The sequence below is a fragment of the Ruditapes philippinarum genome, unplaced genomic scaffold (genome assembly GCF_026571515.1).
Source record: "Ruditapes philippinarum isolate M1 unplaced genomic scaffold, ASM2657151v2 ctg7044_1_1_1_1, whole genome shotgun sequence".
In the NCBI taxonomy this organism is placed as follows: domain Eukaryota; kingdom Metazoa; phylum Mollusca; class Bivalvia; order Venerida; family Veneridae; genus Ruditapes; species Ruditapes philippinarum.
Genome location: NW_026862373.1, coordinates 8,607 through 29,608, shown reverse-complemented (window position 1 = coordinate 29,608; position 21,002 = coordinate 8,607). Strand labels below are relative to the sequence as shown.

Genomic DNA, 21,002 nt, shown 5'->3' with positions numbered 1-21,002 from the left:
GTCCGTCTCAGGTCCTCAACATCACCATAAAGCATCTGTTGGAGGATTGTTTCCTGAGGCCATGTCGCAGCTCGCTCCTTGTCGTGTCGCTTACATCTTTGGAGGACATGCTCTGTAGTTTGGTCTTCTTCTCCGCACGGACACATTGGGGATTGAACGAGTCGGTACTTTTTGTTCATGTGTGCGTAAAGTCTGTTATGTCCTGAACGTAGTCTCACCATCATCATTTATTCTGGCCGGTTCAAAGAGTGATATGCATCAGGCTCTTGTCTTGGCTCTGTTATTGCTTTGATGATAGTGACTTTCTCCTTGTATGAGACTTGGACATCTGGTTGCTTTGACTGTGCTCCAGATTTAACCAATTGGTCAGTTTCTTCATTCCCAGTCATTCCACAGTGTGCTGGTATCCATTGTATGGCTACGCTGCAAATGGTGCTTAGGTCACTCATTGCTCTGGCTAGGTCTGGTGATTTGTTGTCGATCAGGGCTTCCAGGACTGATCGTGCGTCGGTGAGAAAGACAACTGAAGAGACAGCTTCTGTAGAGTCTATGATCATGGAGACTGCCTTCATGCGTGCTTCAGTCTCTGCTCTTAAGTTGCTGCAGTGCTTTCCAGTGACCATATGGCGTGTAACTTGATGGCCTGATGGGTGTATAATGAGAAATACCAACCCCTCCATCTTTTGATTGCTCTTGTGGCTGACCCATCTGTGCAGACATGGGTCCACTTGTCATTTAGGGTTGTCTTCGTTGATCATGGCAAGCGTAAGACTCTTTTTGATACTCTCACATTCTTGTTTACCACTTTCAAGCTGAGGGATGTCGAGTTTCACTTTAATGCCAGACAGGTCATTTGTCAACGGGTCTAGTATGTTTTATTCTGCTCAAAGGAGTGGAAGGTATTGTTAGCTCTGGTGCAAACTTTCTGTCCAGTTTCTTGGCTTCAGTGACAAAGCTGGTTTTGCTTGAGCCTGTTCTTTGTATATCCTGCCAGTCTGCTTTTCATGGGGCTATCAGGGATACACTTGAACTTCTCTGCCTGAAGGAGAATCTTGGCCTGCCTTCTTTCCTGTAGGGGTTGTATACCTATTTATACACTAATTCTCATGTGAATTGTGAAATTGATGTCGCTGCACACTGTGGACATACTCTTTGCAGAAAAACTTGCTATTTTATAGCTAACGTGCAAAAAGTATAATAGAGAAATTTTTGATACACAGAATACATTGATACAAAATGTTACAAAGGAAGCTATTGGAAATGTAACTTTCGAGACTGTCTCCATTTTGGATTTTTGGTGTTTGAGTTAGTGTAACCAAAAAAAAATAAAAAAATAATACAATTTGGGCAAAAAATAATTTGTGCAGGTGTATGTATATCTGTTTTCGAAGCATGACCAACTTAAAAAGACTGATGTGTCATGTGTTAAATGTTTTAGAACTGTCACCGAAATTTACCGGCATCAGTAATGTACGCGACTTGTAAATTAAGTGTCGACTTAACTGAAAATAACTTAGTGATATAAGTCATTTATATGTTTATTTACATTAAATTACAATGAAATATTTATGCTACTATAGCCAGACTTATCTTTCTTATGAAAAATTCTAAGAATTTATCTATTACTTTGACAGCCTGTGCCAGATACCTAAGCATGTAATGTTCGCTACTAAAAATTCAGTACATTCTATGCACTTTTTCCCAATTAAGGAATTTTTAATAAATGATTTACATTTGGAGGGATATATAATAACCAACTCTGAAAGAATTGTGTCCACATATCTTTAAATAAATCTATATACATACATGTCAGTAATGTACCCGTTTGTAATGTTCAATATGATAAAAAATGTAACATGGCTTTAGTATACTTAATTTTCAATTACACAAACAAGTTGAACAAGTCATTTTTGTATAGATGTAGCATAAATATATACATCCTTTGTATTTTACAGTAATAATCAGATTTTCTTAATTTTGTATAAGTACAGTTTTAGAATCTAGAGTTACTGAATAACTACAAAAACAAAGATGAAATATGTTTAATATTAATTTTCTTCTAAAGATGCAAGGTTTTCTTACTAAAGCTGTTTAGATATATGCCTTTCATTATAGGTATTGTAATGTTCACTACTAAATGCGTATATTTAGATGAAGCAATATTGTTGATTATCATCTAAATCAGTTTCAAACCCTAATTATGTTTCACCGCATTAGTAAAAAAAACTAAAATTATAAACACACAAATAGTAACTGAAAATATTATCAGAAACTGTTAACAGTGTTTGCTGTTATAATGTTTAAAATTATGGTCATCTACAATATTATACACATAATGGTGTGCAACATATTACAAATATGTATCAAACATTACAATATCAGTATCAAACATTACATGCAGATCTTGAAAACTTTCTTCATCTCTACAGTCATGTATGGTGAAGTCGGTAGAGCGGGTATGGGTATTATCAAACATGCGTGTATTGCCGAACACAATTTTCTTTTCACCATAACCTTCTTAATATTCCTCTAATAAGCCAGTGACATAATTGATGTCACTTCCTTTCCCGACATATCTGTTATATTTCCATCGTGATCCTTGACGAAGCAAAGATTTTCAAGACTAAAATAACACGACGCTTGACTGTCAAAGTATGTACTCTGTAACAAATATTCTAATTTTAGATACCTGAAGTAATAAGGTTATATGGTCACATGATTTCGATAAATCACATGTTTTTTGTTAGAAGTGAAACTATTACATATACTGTGATATGGGACATATAACTCCATAATATGTCACTTAGATATTCACTTAGATATTCATTTACTGAGTTATTTGCATGTCATGCGTGAATTACTGAACACAGTTCTTACATTATGATTAAAACAACACAGTTATTTTATAAATTTATCTAAAAACAATTATAGTAGTAAAATAGATTAGATTTTATACATCTAAATAAAAAAAAAATAAATAAAATAATAATTATTAAATAAATGAAATAATTTATCAATTATTAATCAATTGATTAAAATTAACATGTATGTGTATTTCTGTTAAGACTGTGTCCAGGTCTGTGTATTTCTATTCATTTCCTTTAAGACTGTCCATGTTTGTCCATTTCTGTTAAGTCTGTCCATGTATGTGTATTTCTGTTAAGTCTGTCAATGTATGTGTATTTCTGTTAAGTCTGTCAATGTATGTGTATTTCTGTCAAGTCTGTCAATGTATGTGTATTTCTGTTAAGTCTGTCAATGTATGTGTATTTCTGTTAAGTATGTGTATTTCTGTTAAGACTGTCCAGGTCTGTGTATTTCTATTCATTTCCTTTAAGTCTGTCCATGTATGTCCATTTCTGTTAAGTCTGTCAATGTATGTGTATTTCTGTTAAGTCTGTCAATGTATGTGTATTTCTGTTAAGTATGTCAATGTATGTGTATTTCTGTTAAGTCTGTCAATGTATGTGTATTTCTGTTAAGTCTGTCAATGTATGTGTATTTCTGTTAAGTCTGTCAATGTATGTGTATTTCTGTTAATTGATTCATTCATTCTTTCATTCAACCAATCATTTTACAAATAGATAGAAAGATAAATAAATAAATGAATAAGTAGATAAATAAATAAATAAATAGCTCTAGTAAGTACAAGTACAGAAGTATAGCTGGAATTCCTTTTGAGTACAAATATTGTTAAGATCTTATGGTCGGCTGTTATTGATCTTTAAATCTTTTAATATTTACACATTTGAACATGTAATAAATTGTTCAATAGTGAATACTTAAGAAATATATATTTCTTGCACAATAATGAAATGATATTGTTATAAATCGATCTATATTTCAAGTGAAGATTTACATTTTTTTAAAAGTTGGCAGTGTTCGGAAATACACACATGTGTGTTTGGTATAACACACATATGGTCGGTAATAGAAGTAGGTCTAATATATGAAATGTCATAACTATTTATATAATGTGCGTAGATATGTGTTTCTTGCATGTAAATGTTAAAGAAAACTCATTTTCATCAAATGTCAATTGAAAATCGTGTGTACTTTTTAGCTCGACTATTCTATAAGAATAAGTAGAGCTATTGCAGTCACCCGAGCGTCGGCGTCGGCGTAACCACTTATGTTAAAGTTTTTGTAATAGTTCAAATATTTTCAAAGTCCATTGACATATGGCTTTGAAACTTTGCACACTTGTTCACCATCATGACCCCAACCTGTAGACAGGAGGAGGTAACTGTATCAAGCATTTTGACAGAATTATGCCCCTTTTTCGACTTAGAATTTACGTTAAAGTTTTTGTAATAGTTCAAATATTTTCAAAGTCCATTGACATATGGCTTTGAAACTTTGCACACTTGTTCACCATCATGACCCCAACCTGTAGACATGAGGAGGTAACTCTATCAAGTATTTTGACAGAATTATGCCCCTTTTTCGACTTAGAATTTATGTTAAAGTTTTTGTAATAGTTCAAATATTTTCAAAGTCCATTGACATATGGCTTTTGAAACTTTTGCACACTTGTTCACCATCATGACCCCAACCTGTAGACAGGAGGAGGTAACTCTATCAAGCATTTTGACAGAATTATGCCCCTTTTTTCGACTTAGAATTTACGTTAAAGTTTTTGTAATAGTTCAAATATTTTCAAAGTCCATAGACATATGGCTTTGAAACTTTGCACCTTGTTCAACATCATGACCCCAACCTGTAAACAGCAGGAGGTAACTCTATTAAGCATTTTGACAGAATTATGCCCCTTTTTCGACTTAGAATTTACGTTAAAGTTTTTGTAATAGTTCAAATATTTTCAAAGTCCATTGACATATGGCTTTGAAACTTTGCACACTTGTTCACCATCATGACCCCAACAGGAGGAGGTAACTGTATCAAGCATTTTGACAGAATTATGCCCCCTTTTTCGACTTAGAATTTACGTTAAAGTTTTTGTAATAGTTCAAATATTTTCAAGCCATTGACATATGGCTTTGAAAAACTTTGCACATTGTTCACCATCATGACCCCAACCTTAGACAGGAGGAGGTTTATCAAGATTTACAGAATTATGCCCCCTTTTTCGACTTAGAATTTACGTTTTTTTTTGTAATAGTTCAAATATTTTCAAAGTCCATAGACATATGGCTTTGAAACTTTGCACACTTGTTCAACATCATGACCCCAACCTGTAAACAGGCAGGAGGTAACTCTATTTAAGCATTTTGACAGAATTATGCCCCTTTTTTGACTTAGAATTTACGTTAAAGTTTTTGTAATAGTTCAAATATTTTCAAAGTCCATTGACATATGGCTTTGAAACTTTGCACACTTGTTCAACATCATGACCCCAACCTGTAAACAGGAGGAGGTAACTCTATCAAGCATTTTGACAGAATTCTGCCCCTTTTTCGACTTAGAATTTACGTTAAAGTTTTTGTAATAGTTCAAATATTTTCAAAGTCCATTGACATATGGCTTTGAAACTTTGCACACTTGTTCACCATCATGACCCCAACCTGTAAACAGGAGGAGGTAACTGTATCAGGCATTTTTTTTACTATCAAGCACTAAGAATAGTCGAGCATGCTGTCCTACCGACAGCTCTTGTTGTATCACAGAATGCTACTTATTTCACCTTAAGTGTTCGGTATTATCCACAACCGCTCTATTAGAAAAATGTAGCAATTGCACTGACAAGACTAGTGTAGAAAGGAAAATACAATGTTGGCTCTTGGTAATTGAAGCATTTTTGTGTTGCCTCTACGGAGTAGTGGCGACATATAGGGATCACTTCTCCGTCGTCTGTCTGCCCGTCCCGTCTGTCCGTCCGTCACAAAACTTGTCCGGACTACTTCTCATAAACTACTGGTGCAATTTCATCAAAACTTTACAAGAATGATCAGTACCAAGTCTAGTTGTGCATATTGTCAGCATTTTGTCAGAGTTATGGCCCTTTAATATTTTTATTTTTAAAGTTTGTCCGGACTACTTCTCTTATACCACTAATGCAATTTCAATGAAACTTTACAGGATTGATCTGTAGCTCAAGTCCTTGTGCATTATGCAAGAGTTTCCGGTTAAATGATTTTTGGCCGAGTTATGGCCCTTTGATAAAAAGGTGTTTTTTTCTGTGTGTTGCCAGATACTCAAAAGCTTGTCCAGACTACTCCTCATAAACTACTTGTGCAATTTTATCCAAACTTTACAGGAATGATCAGTACCAAGTCTAGTTGTGCACTGTCCGTCTGTCTGTCCGTCTGTCACAAAACTTGTCCCAACATGAAATTGGCCATCATGAGGCGACACATGTGATTACTGATCGCTCTTGTAAATAATGTAGGAAGCACATAATAATTGACAATTTAAATACATTTTTATCTATATATGGGCTAGTATGATGCTCTTTCTTGAAATGTCTGTGTTCAAACCCTTAATAATTTGAGTGTAGCTTTAATAATATCAAAGGCATGAATTGTAAAATATTATGTGTTGTTATTCTGCATGCTTCATATATACCCACGGTCTGAGTAAATATGTTTTTATTACATTGATATTAATATAAAGTACTGGTATATAACTTCTTTTGTATGTCAGATACATAGTTATACTGGTGAGTTTACTTTGTCCGTGCGATATATTTACCATGCTATTAAATCAAAGCTTAATGAACACACCTAATAAATAAAGTTTAAACTTAAAAATGGATTATATAATAAATGATAATAATAATAACTAATACTATTATTACCCACAACAAATATTTTCTACAGGATTCCGTAATCATGGTAATGTCCAAGACAATTAATGTGTCTGTCAAAAAGAACCCTACCACAAAAACTTTAATCCAGTTATTTTGTTTGCAAAGTTTGTTTTTATCACTTTATTAAAATTGAAGTAAGGTTTTTAACAAAACATAAGAACAAATAAATGTAATCATAGAATTGATATAGATCATTGAAAATTCCGCGTTTTAGATAAAAGTACTTTTGATAAAAGTTTTATTGTGATTATTTTGCAAGCTCAAGAAAAAAAATATTTCAAGTGTTTTATAGTAAAATACTTTGTTTTTTGATAAATGCAATGAATAAATGGTAAAAATTAAGTTTCCTGAAGTGGATATGTTTTAATATTTCTTATGAAATTTGGGAATGTTTTAATTAATAAACTGGTAGTAGCGTACATTACAATAGGATAAATTTCACAACTAGGGTTGCTTCTTTCAGGGAGTAGTACACGCAAAGTATTTGGTTGTTGTTCAAAATATTTAACAATTGTCTCGTATAAGGTTCTACTTTTCGAAAATTATCGAAATTAGGTCCTATTTAAGAAGATCGATTTTTTCGAATTTCGATCTGTCAATTTCACAATTCTTATGAGAATCAGTGATTATGTTTACTTATACATGACAAATGACTTTATATTACACATATCTAACATAAAATCATGTTCCTGAACTGATAGTTATCTGTAGGGCCAAAAATCCTTTCTTTGTAGAGTCCAAATATAGGCTAACTAGCCTCTTTTTTCCCCAGTTTGGTCCTTAAAATTCTCCAGTCTTTTGAAATTTCCCATAGAATTTAGAACAAAATTAAATGATGGTGTTGAATTAAGGTCTTTTACTGCCTTATTAGTATTTCTCACTGGTTTTTGCTTTTCTATTTTGAAGAACTTGTTAAAATTTTGTGTTAAATTTGAGACCCCATTTCCCAAATTATGCCAAAATCATGCATATTTTCCCCAAGAAAAAGGCTGAGGCCCCTTCCCCAAAAATGGTGTTTTGGCCCTGATCTCCGCATCAATTTTCCCCATTTATCACCCCTTTATTTATCTCAAAGGTATGGAAAATGTGCAAGTTATATATTGTAATTTAAAATGCTCAATTTGTACCTATATTTTCTTACCAATACATTAAAGCCATAATCATGGCACTTTTTTGCACTTCTAAAATAGATTTAATATTACCAGAAAAATAATATAACAATAACAATGATTTATGCTTGGTTCAAAGTCAGTTTATTTTTATTGAAGAGATAATATATATATAGTCTGGAGCAAGAATGATAACTCTTCCCTTTATAATTTTTGAGTTATTACCCTGCATTATATACATTCTTCCAATGAGCAAACATATCGGCTAACATGGCTCTTGTTTCACTTAGTCTCTCTGCTCTGATGTTTGCTGTGTTGTGGATATATTAGTTAGCAGTTCAACTTACCACAGACACAAGGGATTCACATTACAAACATTACAAAATATGTGTATTTTAGTCAGTACGTACATGAAAACAAAACCCGTCTTTATCCAAACAAGGATAGTCTAACAGTTATGTCCTCAAAATACAAAATATGTGTCAACGCCCCACGCACCCCCCCCCCCCCCCCAAAAAAAAAAAAGCAACAAAAAACCCCACAAAAACCAGAAATCATGTTTTTTTTCCTTCTAGTTATCTGCTTATCATATCATTTAACCCTTTCCCCCATGAGCATTTTGTGGAAAATGGCCGTTTTCACTGAAAAGCCTCCTGTTACAAGTTCAAACTGCTATGAAACTATGAAAAATGCTTCAATACTAATCAAACTTGGCACAAATGTTGACTGGACCATTGCCTTTGTAACGACATGCTCAGTCTTAAATTTCCTGTTACCATGGCAACGAGGGGGCATCTCAAAATTGCCCAAAATCACTATTTTGCCTCGATTTTTTCCATCAAAATTTATTTCAAAGTGCTGCAACTTCTCAAGGGATTGAGATAGAGTCAAAGGCTTTTCAGCGTTGGTTACACGTTACATTATGATCGACCTGGGGTCATTTTTAGCCTCTCACAAGTCCAAAATTTTCTTGGCGATGAGGGGGACTCCGCCCCCCTTCAAACCCCCCTAACAGAAGGGGGCACATCCCCCTTCTGGCAACCCCTTGATGTATCTTTTGGATGGGGGGCCGCGCCGAAAAAGTGCTCAATTTTTTTAGCAACATTTCTCAAACGAAAACATGTGTTTGGGGCCCAAATAGGACATTTTTTCACTTTTTGAGGCCTAAAAAAGGGGGGGGGGTCGAAAGTGCGTTGTTTCGCGTATATATGGGGTAAAGGGTTAACAAAAAATAATGAAAAACTTTGAAATCACCTAAAAACTAGTTTTTCCATGTTAACATGTGGTCTTTCACCTAATTTTGGTGAAAAATTGTTGTTTTGTAACATTTATAATTTTTTTAGTTAACCCTTTCCCCCATGAGCATTTTGTGGAAAATGGCCGTTTTCACTGAAAAGCCTCCTGTTACAAGTTCAAACTGCTATGAAACTATGAAAAATGCTTCAATACTAATCAAACTTGGCACAAATGTTGACTGGACCATTGCCTTTGTAACGACATGCTCAGTCTTAAATTTCCTGTTACCATGGCAACGAGGGGGCATCTCAAAATTGCCCAAAATCACTATTTTGCCTCGATTTTTTCCATCAAAATTTATTTCAAAGTGCTGCAACTTCTCAAGGGATTGAGATAGAGTCAAAGGCTTTTCAGCGTTGGTTACACGTTACATTATGATCGACCTGGGGTCATTTTTAGCCTCTCACAAGTCCAAAATTTTCTTGGCGATGAGGGGGACTCCGCCCCCCTTCAAACCCCCCTAACAGAAGGGGGCACATCCCCCTTCTGGCAACCCCTTGATGTATCTTTTGGATGGGGGGCCGCGCCGAAAAAGTGCTCAATTTTTTTAGCAACATTTCTCAAACAAAAACATGTGTTTGGGGCCCAAATAGGACATTTTTTCACTTTTTGAGGCCTAAAAAAGGGGGGGGGGGTCGAAAGTGCGTTGTTTCGCGTATATATGGGGTAAAGGGTTAAGTTAAACCTGTGACTCTCTCATTATCAGTGATTTCTTTTTTCGCAATAACCCATTGGCCTACCCCTGAAATTGTGATTTTTTTTACGTGATAATCTCTCAAACTGTAAACTTTTACTTTAAACAACATCTTCCAATAAACTGCTGAGCCAGTTTCATCCAAATTTCACAGGAATGTTCCTTTGGTAGTCAACTTTAAAAATTGTTCAAAGAATTTAATTCCATGCAGAACTCTGGTTGCCATGGCAACCGAAAGAAAAAAAACTTAAAAAATCTTCTTTTAAAAAACAGAAAGAGCTAGAGCTTAAATCTATGGCATGAAACATCGTCTAGTCAGTGTCTACCAAGTTTGTTCAAATAAAAGCCCTGGGATCAAAATTGGCCCCGCCCCAGGGGGTTATTGATTTTCCTTAGTTGTATATAGTAAAAACTTAAAAAATCTTCTTTTAAAAAACCCAAATAGCTAGAGCTAAGATATTAATCATGAAACATCTGCTAGTGGGTGACTATCAAGTTTAACCCTGGGGTTAAAATTTGCCCCACCAAAAGGATCATTGATTTTCCTTGTATGCATATAGTAAAAACTTAAAACATCTTATTTTAAAAAAACCCAAAGAGTAGAGTTTAGATACTAAGCATGAAATATCTTCTAGTGAGTGTCTACCAAGTTTGTTCAAATAAAAGCCTTGGGATCAAAATTGGCCCCGCCTGGGGGTGGGTCATACTTTTTCCCTATATGTGTATAATAAAAACTTAAAAAATCTTCTTTTAAAAACCCCAAAGAGCTAGAGCTTAGATATTTGTCATGAAACATCTTCTAATGGGTATCTACCAAGTTTGTTCAAATAAAAGCCCCAGGGTTAAAATTGGCCTGCCCCGGGGGCCTATATACAGGTGAGCGATTTCAGGGCCATCATGGCCCTCTTGTTTCAAATATTTACATCAAAATGGTACTGTTTACCAAGTGTTTTTGTCTCAATATCTGTGTCCCACACTATGTTTGCTCTAAATTTCTTTTATCAAGTCGGTATAGTCAACCTTGTTTTATCTCTGAAAAGCTGCCTTTTAGAATCAACACAATTGTTTAAGTGTCAAGAATCAAGTTAATTAAATAGTTGTCTTTTAAACAGTATTGCCACATGTATTTCCTCTTAATTTCTGCCTCTAAAACAGAGCTGTCAATGTCTTTTATTAAAATATATGCCTCTGAAAAAATTTCTCGACCTTGATTTGTTTTGTCTAAATACAGTCGACTCCACTTATAACGAACTCGCTTATAACGAATTATCGTTTATAGTGAACTAAATCTGACATCCCCGGCCGATTCCTTCTTTATTTCATATTAAATCACATCGCTTAATACGTACTCGCTTATAGCGAATATTCGGCTATAACGAACCATTTTTTTAAGCCCCAAATGACGGAAAACATTTAAATTTCCTCGGTTATAACAAACTGTTATAATTGAAATATCAGGGTGCGCTCGATTAGGATTAGTACATGAAAACACTATCTGATAATAAAACAATCGAATGAGTGCACAGGTTAGTTATTAATAAAGATTTTGAAAAATGTTCTCACAACATAATTTCCTACTTGTTACGGAAAATTTGTATTTCACACCCTCAGTTGATTGCCGTAAATACCCAATAATTGCCAAGTAATCGATTTTTTTGTGTTTTCAATATTAACCGAACGATAATAAACAAATAGCAAAAGAAAACAAATGAAAATAACTTCATAGACAATTAATACATGAATAAATATATGTACCATGTACATAGTATATTGCTCAATAAAATGCCCCGCATTAAATAACCTCTGCAGTAAAATACACCGGTCACCGGTGAAGAGTATGGCTTTTTCATGGCAAATTTCCCCATCCAAACAAGTCAGCAAGTTGTTGCTACTTCGCTTTTAGCGAACTTCGGATATAACGAAAGATATTTTAATGTCCCATTGAGTTCGTTATAACCGGAGTCGACTGTATCTACTTCATTAACAATAAGTAAATCATGTGCTTTCTCAAGGTATCTGCCTTTATAATTTGCAGTCAACGGAATATTTTCTATAAATATAAGTCTTTAATTTCAAATATAGGCCTTTTTTTCTTATATATGTACTGCCAGTCAACAGAGGCATTCCTAATGCTGAAAAATGTTTTTTGTCCCCATTGAGAATAATAAAATGCCCCAATTGTCAGTGTGCATTAATATTGTTGTTGATTATCTTAAAAAATGTTTTCTTATTTTTAAAGGAATCCTTTGAAATAACATAATTATACTCCTACAAGAAAATATTAAAAAAGAAGCTATTTAATATTTATTATACCCTCACAACATAATGTGGACAGGACTATACTGGAGTGATGTCCCATTAATTGGTCAGTCTGTCTGTCACCACCATTATCCACTCTATAAATCCTATACCCCCTTCCTCAAACTTGGCACAAATTCACTTTAACAAGGCAATCTGCAGAACCTTAGGACACCTATTTGAAAGCTCAAGGTCAAGGTTACATTTGATGGTAAATCTCTTTCAATTTTGTATCCTCTATATAAATTCTAACTCCCTTCAAGAATTTGTTTTAAACTTAAGTGTTTACCCCCCACAAGGAAATGTATCAAAGGTACTATTGATGTTTAAATGTCTGATAAGTTTGTGTACCCTCTATAAAATGTATTTCCCTGAAAGGATTTGCTTTAAGCTTGGCTTACATGTTCACCTTTACAATGCAAAACTAAGGTGGCAAAGGTCAAGATCATCTATGAAGGTAAAACATCAGATTTGTCTAATATATAAATCTTAAACCCCTTGAAGGCTTTACTACTTTTGCTTTGCTAGCTGAAGGTCAAGGTCACCCTTGAAGGTCAAATGTTTTACAATTTTGTATACCTGCTTTAAATCCTATACCACTTAAGGATTTGCTGAAATCTTCACCCTAACAAGGCAACAATATCATGGCTTTGCCAGCTGAAGATCAAAGTCACTCTTGAAAGTATGTCTTATTATTTTGTGCCTCTTATAAAATCCTATATACCTATTGAAAGATTTGCTTTGAAATTGGCTCAAATGTTCACTTGAACAAGAATTGCAGAACTCATGCCTCTGTTTGTCAGTTCAAAATCAAGATGTCCCTTGAAGGTCAAATGTTCTTTTCTATAATTGCTTTGATTTGGCTCAAGAATGCTTTTTAACAAGGCAGTGCTGCTGTGCTAGGTCAAGGTCACCCTTGAAGTTCAAATGTCTTACAATTTTGTCTGCTCTATAAATCTTATACCCCTTGTTGGATTTGCTATAACTTGACTGTAACAATGCATTATGCAGAACCAATGTCACTGCTTTGCCAACTCTAGGTAAAGGTCATCCATGGAGGTAAAATGTCTTGCAATATTGTGTCCACTGTAAAAACCAAATACCCCTTTAAACATTACAGTCTACCATTGCTATCTTTTAAAACAATTACAATGTCTGCAAATATGTGCTTTTTCTTGTTGTTTATTTGCCTTTGAAATAATACATTCAGCTTTGTGTTTTGTAATATCTGCCACATAAATAATTCAGCCAAATCTATGTCTCTATATATATCTTGGAAATATAGCATTGTTAACCCTGTGTGTTCTTTTAATATCTTCCTCTAAATAACACTGTCAGCCTCTTCACAAAACATCAGTCTCTAAAAACAAGTCAAAAGTCAACTTTGGTTTTTCTAGGGGACACTTAAAATACTGCAAATCATTATTATTCATGGGGCACAAATTTTCTTGGCTAGGTCAGTCCACAAATTTAAGGACCCACAAAATCTCCATTGTGATAATACCACGAAATTTCATGAGTACAAAAAAAAAATTAATGAATTCAAAAGTATCTGCATTTTTAAAGAGAACAGTTAACCTAATGACTTTTATCTCTGATTATGTACCATACAAATCAAAAAGCCAACAGTATGTTTTCTGTAAATTTGTGTATCTTGCAGAAAAATTGCAGTTGACAAGCAGTCAATTACATCATTTCCTTTAATGTATATCTGGCTTTTAAAGTATTTTTACAAAGTGTGTGCCCCTAAAAGTCAACCTTCTGCTTTCTCTAAATAATCTTAGCAGTCAACAATATGCTTTATCTTCATGTAAAATCTGCCTCTAAAGCAATAACAGTGAACACTGTGTGTTTTGCACTAAACTTTATAAGTTATGCTGTCACCCCGTGTGTTTTCTATAAATATCTGACAAATCTTGACAACCATATGAATTCTTCCTCTAAATGCTTTGAATCTGGTTTTGTTTGTAGTGTTTTCCTTTCCTGGTAAACTTACAGTATAGTAAATTCTGATTGGTTTTCAAAGTTTCTGCTACAAAAACAATGCAGTCAATCATGTGCTTTCAGTATATCTTCCCCCAAAACTGACAACATTTATATATGTAATTTGTGTCTAAACAAAACTTATCAATTCACTGTTTTGTCAACCCTATGTTTACTCTGTCTGCCATATAATAATAAAAACAATCAACACTATGTTTCCTGTAATTAACAAATTTAAAACAATGTAGTCAAACCCCTGGTCTTTAGCTCACCTGTCACTTTATGTCAGGCTTCCGTCTTCTGTCCGTATACTATTACTTTGTTGTGGTGCTTAAAAATATATTAAGTGTTTCTAAAAATAGAAGCAGGCCTCTATCCCACTTGGCACCATTGTTGTGGTGTTAAAAAATTGAAAGCTTTTAGTCTTCTATAAATAGAATTTAGTTACTTATTATTTGATTTTCTTAGTTTGCTCAGGTCAGTACTCTTTAATGGGATAAATCTAATCGTCAGGATGACACCACCCTTTGAATTCAAAGGGAAATAAAACACAATGTTGAATAAATTTAAATCAACCAAATTTATAATGAACTTAGTTTTTATTTACACTTTACTAAAAGTTACTTAAAGCTAAACAAGTTGACAATAGTTACTGTAATATAAACTGTTAATATTTAAACCAAAAATGTGATTATCAGAATTAACTATTTAAAAAGATCCCCGGGAGATGCTTTGGTAGTTTAGCGCGGAGGAAGGTAGTCTAGTACTGGTGCAACTCTCCAGAAACATTGGTTAGGAAACTACCCGCCTATATGACTGAAATACTGTTGGAAAAAGGTGTAAAATGAAACAAACAAACAAACCAGTTGAAAGTTGTTAAATTGTAATAACTGAAAGCATGAAATGCAACGACTTTCCTTATTCTTTATTCATTTGAATTGTGTTTAATTAAAATAGTGCTATGTAAATTGTATTAAGTTTAATGTAGTTGTAATTTATAGTACCAGTAATAGAAAGTCAATATGTCGAATATTAATACTAAAGTAACACTTAGTAATATAATGCAAAAAAAGCGTAAAGGTAAAATGCTTAAGTTAAGCATATTTTAAAAGGCTAATATTCATAATACCAAAAATTTAGTCATTATGGGAAAAGCTCAAATGCTGAAACTCAGCAGGCATTCCAAGGTGCACTCCAAAAAAATTAATCTACAACATAAGTACCAATAGTCATTAACTTTTTATGCCCGCACAATGTGGGAGCATATAGCGTTGCACTTGTCCGTCCGTCCGTCAGTCCGTACGTCCCGAAATCTTGTGAACGCAACTCCTCTTAAACCGCATGGCAGATTTTGCTTAAACTTACAGGGATGAACAACCTTAATGTGTAGATGGTAGTAAAGGAAGGAATTTTTGCTGCGACCAAATTGAACAGAATTATGGCCCTTTGTTGATTTTTTCACTAGATACTATGAAGAAATTTTGTGAACGCAACTCCTCTTAAACCTGATGGCAGATTTTTGCTTAAACTTACAGGGATGAACAACCTTAAGGTGTAGATGGTAGTAAAGGAAGGAATTTTCGCTGCGACCAAAATTTAACAGAATTATGGCCCTTTGTTGATTTTTTTCACTATATACTATGTAGAAATTTTGTGAATGCAACTCCTCTTAAACCGGATGGCAGATTTGCTTAAACTTCCAGGGATGAACAACCTTAATGTGTAGATGGCAGTAAAGGAAGAAATTTTTGCTGCAACCAAATTTTAACAGAATTATGGCCCTTTGTTGATTTTTTCATTATATACTATGTAGAAATTTTGTGAACGCAACTCCTCTTAAACCGGATGGCAGATTTTGCTTAAAATTTCCAGGGATTAACAACCTTAATGTGTAGATAGTAGTAAAGGAAGGAATTTTTGCTGCGACCAAATTTAACAGAATTATGGCCCTTTGTTGATTTTTAGTTTTCAACTTGTGGCACATGTAGTCCAAAAAATATTTGACCTAGACTCCAGTAGAGTCATAAGATTACAGAAACAGTGGCGTGTGGGGGCATCCGTGTCCTATGGACACATTTCTAGTTGTTATAATCAATGTTCAATGAAGGCCATTCTTATTTTTAATTGATACAGGTTCTAATGTAAGCATATTAAATAAAAGTGTTTTTGATAAAAAAAATTTTAAACTTACCATAAAAAAAATAAATTTAAATATGCTCACTGCAACTGTGGGATATTGCTTCTTTTTATGGTAAAATAACTGCAAAAATCTCACTTAAAAAACAAATGTTTAATCATAATATTTTACAAGCAAACATAAAAAATAATGGCATTTTAGAAATAAATTTCCTTTAATTATATAATTGTAAAATTCATTTACACAAAAAAAAGTTTAAAATTGGTTACAGTATTATAAAATGTTCTACAAGTAAAGAAAAAAACTAATAAACAATGTAATAAAGTGCTGGTTACCAAAAATGTAATTATACCACCAGCAACAAAAATAATTATTCCTAAAATATCTTCTGTAAATTTAGTAAACAATAATTGTGTCATTAAACCAAATGTAACTTACACTAAAAAGAGTGGTCATTTGGTGGAAAAAAATTAGTTAAAAGATCAACAAATGTCTTGCCAATTCAAGTAATTTAAATAATAAAGCATACACAGTTTATAAAAATACTGTCATAGGTTATGTGTCCCACAAGAAAATGACTGTAAAAGTGTTAAAAATTAGTCAAATTAAATAACCAAGCTATTCCAAAGCATTTAAAGGTTTTACATAAAAATTGTTCACAAAATTTAATATGTAATCAAAAATATGTAATTAAAAATATATTGCTTAAGTATGAAAATAAATATAAAAATTATTATATAAAATTAAAAAAAAAAAATATCCAATGTCAAATAAAACATTTATAATTAATTGTTGTGCAACTCAAAATGCTGCAAAACTGTCTTGTCACAACTTCAAAATGGAAAAAAAAAATGGTTGCTTATTATAGTAAATGTTTTTCTAAACCTAAAAGAAGGTATTGTGTAACTAGAAGGAAGCTTTTAGCTGTTGTAAATGCGGTAAAGTACTTTGTAAAAAGTGATCATGGTGCTCTAAGGTGATTAACTAACTTTAAAAGCCCAAAAGAAAAAATAGCCAGGTGGCTGAAATTTTTGTCCACATATAATTTTAAAATTAAAGATCCTGTATGTTCTGATTAAAGTGGTTAACCACACTCATCTTAAAGTGAAATTATATATAATTATGTTCATAATTATGCTTATGAAACAATTTTCAAACATCAAGGAATAATTATGTAAAATATGTACTGCAAATATTTGTACATATACTATATGTAATCATTAAAATATATGCATTCATTTCTTACTGAAAAATTTGACTTAGACTTTACAGAAAATAAATTTTTTATTACCTCCCTTTATTTACATGAAATGTTAAATTCGGTAATGTCTCTGTAAATAATGCTTTTTGGAACTTTCAAAATTGATCAATCTTAATTTAAGCATCATATTTATGATATAAAACCATTAAAAATTTGTGTAACAGGATCTTTAAGTATAAAGCAGGGGGAGTGCATTCAAATGCAAATGTATTATCAAGTAAACCCTGTATATCTGAAGATTGTGCATATTGTAATAAAGCTAATGTAAGTTGGTAAATGTCATAACAGCCCTGGGGTCAAGTTGGCCCCACCCCAGGGGGTGTTGTTGGTTTTCCTTATATGCATCTATTAAAAACTTAAAAGTCTTCTTTAAAAAAAACCCCAAAGAGCTAGAGCTTTGATATTTAGCATGAAACATCGTCTAACAAGTTAAAGCCCTGGGGTCAAAATTGGCCCCACCCGGGGGTCATTAATTTTCCTGTATACAGTAAAAACAAAAAGAAATCTTTCTTTGAAAAACCCAAATTTACATGACTTTGTATTCTGACTCAGGTGTGCGATTAAGGCCATCATGGTCCTCTTGTTTTTTATTATCAGCACCTTAAAGAAAATATAAACCCTAAGTTTTTCTAAATATTTAACACTTAAACAATTATGTCAACCCTGTCCTTAAACAATTAATTTGAAACAAATTAGAGAATACTTTGTTATTGAACATTGTTCTAAATATCTCTGGTTCTTCAGTATGTTAATCTGCCTTTCATCAGTACAAATATCTGCTTTTAAAACTTTTTTTTTTTAATTATCTGCATATACACAAAAATTAGCATAATGCTATTCCTAAATATTTGTCTCTGAAAGAAAAAGTCATTCCTATATTTATACCCCAAGTTCCAAATTGGAGACAGAAATGATATTGCAATCATACTGTCATTTCTGTCAGTTTTTCAATCAGCCACCTTGTTGCTGTACAAACACTCATCCCCTTGAAAGATTTTCTTTAAACTTGGCTTTAAGTGTAAAACCCATGGCGCTACTGTGCCAGTTGAAAATTAAAGCATTCTTGAAGCCAAATTCAATTTCTGCTATATAAATCCTATATCCCTTGAAGGATTTTCATTTTATGTGGTTTAAAAAATCATCACAACACAACAAGTTGCAGAAAACACACCTCCGACTTTAAGGCTACCACAGAAAATCAAAATTCAGTACTTGTTGTGTCTTTACGCTTTTAAACTTAGATAAAATGTTTTACTGTTTTTTTTTTAAAACAAAATATACTTATAATGACTCTTTAAGGTCAGATGTCTTAAATTTTGTGACCGCTCTATATATTCAGTACCACAAAAAAGCATTTGCTTTTAATTTGGCTGAAAAGTTTCCCTCAAAAAGGCAATGATTGTGCAGAACCTATGCCACAGGTTCCCTGGTTCAAGGTCAAGGTCACACTTGAAATTCAAATGCCTTACAATTTTGTGTCCTTTCTCTAAAATATAAAACATATATATATACCCCTTCAATGATTCGCTATAAACTTGGCTCAGTTGTTCACCTCAACAAATCAATATGCAGAACCCATGCCTATGATTTGCTTGCTCAAGTTGAAGGGTCACCCTTGAAAGTCAAATGTCCTGAATTTAAGCTCTATAAATCCCTTCCCTCCTGAAGGATTTACCTGAAACTGTGTGGGGCGTCTGTTGCCGAGTGGTTAAGGTCGTTGACTTCAAACCACTTGCCCCTCACCGCTGTTGGTTTGAATCCCGACAGGGACTTTGGATTCTTTCATGTGAGGAAGCTATTCAGCTAGCTTACGGAACGTCGGTGGTTCTACTCGGGTGCCTGTTCGTGCCTGAAATAATGCATGGAAGGGCACCTGAGGTCTTCCTCCACCAGTAAAGCTGCAATGTCGCGAAATGACCTATACTGTGTTGATGTGATGTAAAACCCAAAACAAACAAACAAACAAAACCTGAAACTGTAACTGCACACCTCAACAAGGCAATAAGCAGAATCCATACTTCTTTTGTGCCATTTCAAGGTCAACTCGGCGTTGATGGTCAAATTTCAGATAATTTTGGGAGGGCGTTGAAGGTCAAATTTCAGATAATTTTGGGACTGCCCTCTATTGGAGATTTTTCTTCAATCATTTAAATGTTAACCTCAACAAGGTAAAGCATAGAACCTTTTTTCTTAATACTTCTCGTTTAAAAATACACTCGGCTTTAGTTTGCCCTTGAAAATTGCATAGTGCATCTTTTGTTGTCTTTTCTCCAAAAATCTGCTTCTAAACCACTTATTTCCACCTGACATTCACAGGACAGCTTCCGTATACTTTTCTCATTTGCTTATGATTTAATATTCGTCAACCTTGTGATTATTTATTATTGGTCAGCCTTGTGTTAATACCTGCCACTCAATTTGTACAGTCAACCAAAGGACTCTTTAACTTTTCAAATAAACTGTTAATCCAGCTATTTCTCTTAATGTCTGCCTTTAATGTTAACAATAACAATTATGTCATCCCTGTGGGTTTCGCTTTGTCAATAGGTGCCTAAAATAATGAGAGTCTCTTTAGAGTTTTCTCTAAATATCTGCCACAGAAAGTCAACACAAAGTTTGCACTAAATAACTACTTCTATAAACCAAAGAGTAAACCCTATTTGTAAGCCCTATTTTTACACTGTATCTAGCCCCCTGAATAAAGCTAAAAGTCAAATTTCCCCTTAATGATTTGCTATAAACATCTATTTTCTGTTGATACATGCAGCTTATACAATCACCCATGTTCTCTAACACAGTAATGTCATTGTGTTGTATTCTGCAGGTATTTGCCTCAATAATGTCACCTGCCTCTCAGCACTGAGTTTTATGTAAATATCTGCTACTAAATACATAATATTCAGCCAAATATCTGCCATATAAAACAGAAAGTCAATCCATTGTACTATTTTACAGAACACCCAACATTGTTGTCTTTTAATAATGCATACAAGGCAAATATTAAACAATGTTCTTTTCTGAATATCTGCCTTTGCAACAAAAATAAAAACAGTGATATATTTTCTCTTAATGTAATATTAAAGTAATGCTCTCTTTGAAAACTCACGCAAGTGAATACAAATTATAGCCAACTCTGAATATCTGCCATATAGAACAAAAAGCCAACAATATTTTCTATAAAAGTAATTATTAATTTAGCAACTTATACCTAAATTCACTCAGCTTAATAGTACAGTCATCTTTAACATTATATTTTAACCTTATGTTTTCTCTAAATATCTGCCTCTGAAATAGTGCAGTGTTTTTTTTTGCTTTCTTTAAATATCTGCTTCAGAAAAAAATGTTTTGTATAATCTACCCTTCAACGATCAATCATCAGTATATTTTCCATAAAGAGAGACCACTCAGCCCTGTGATCTCTGTCATATAAAGCAAAATGTCCTCTTACTCTAAAA

The 21,002-nt window shown here is 33.4% G+C and overlaps 1 protein-coding gene across 1 annotated transcript; it reads right to left on the bottom strand.

Annotated features, from left to right (window-relative positions):
- Window positions 1-227: 227 nt before the first annotated feature.
- LOC132718912 (uncharacterized) lies at window positions 228-680 on the bottom strand. The gene has a single exon (XM_060702611.1). It carries the CDS (start codon window positions 678-680, stop codon window positions 228-230), a length of 453 nt encoding a protein of 150 aa, XP_060558594.1.
- Window positions 681-21,002: the final 20,322 nt, after the last annotated feature.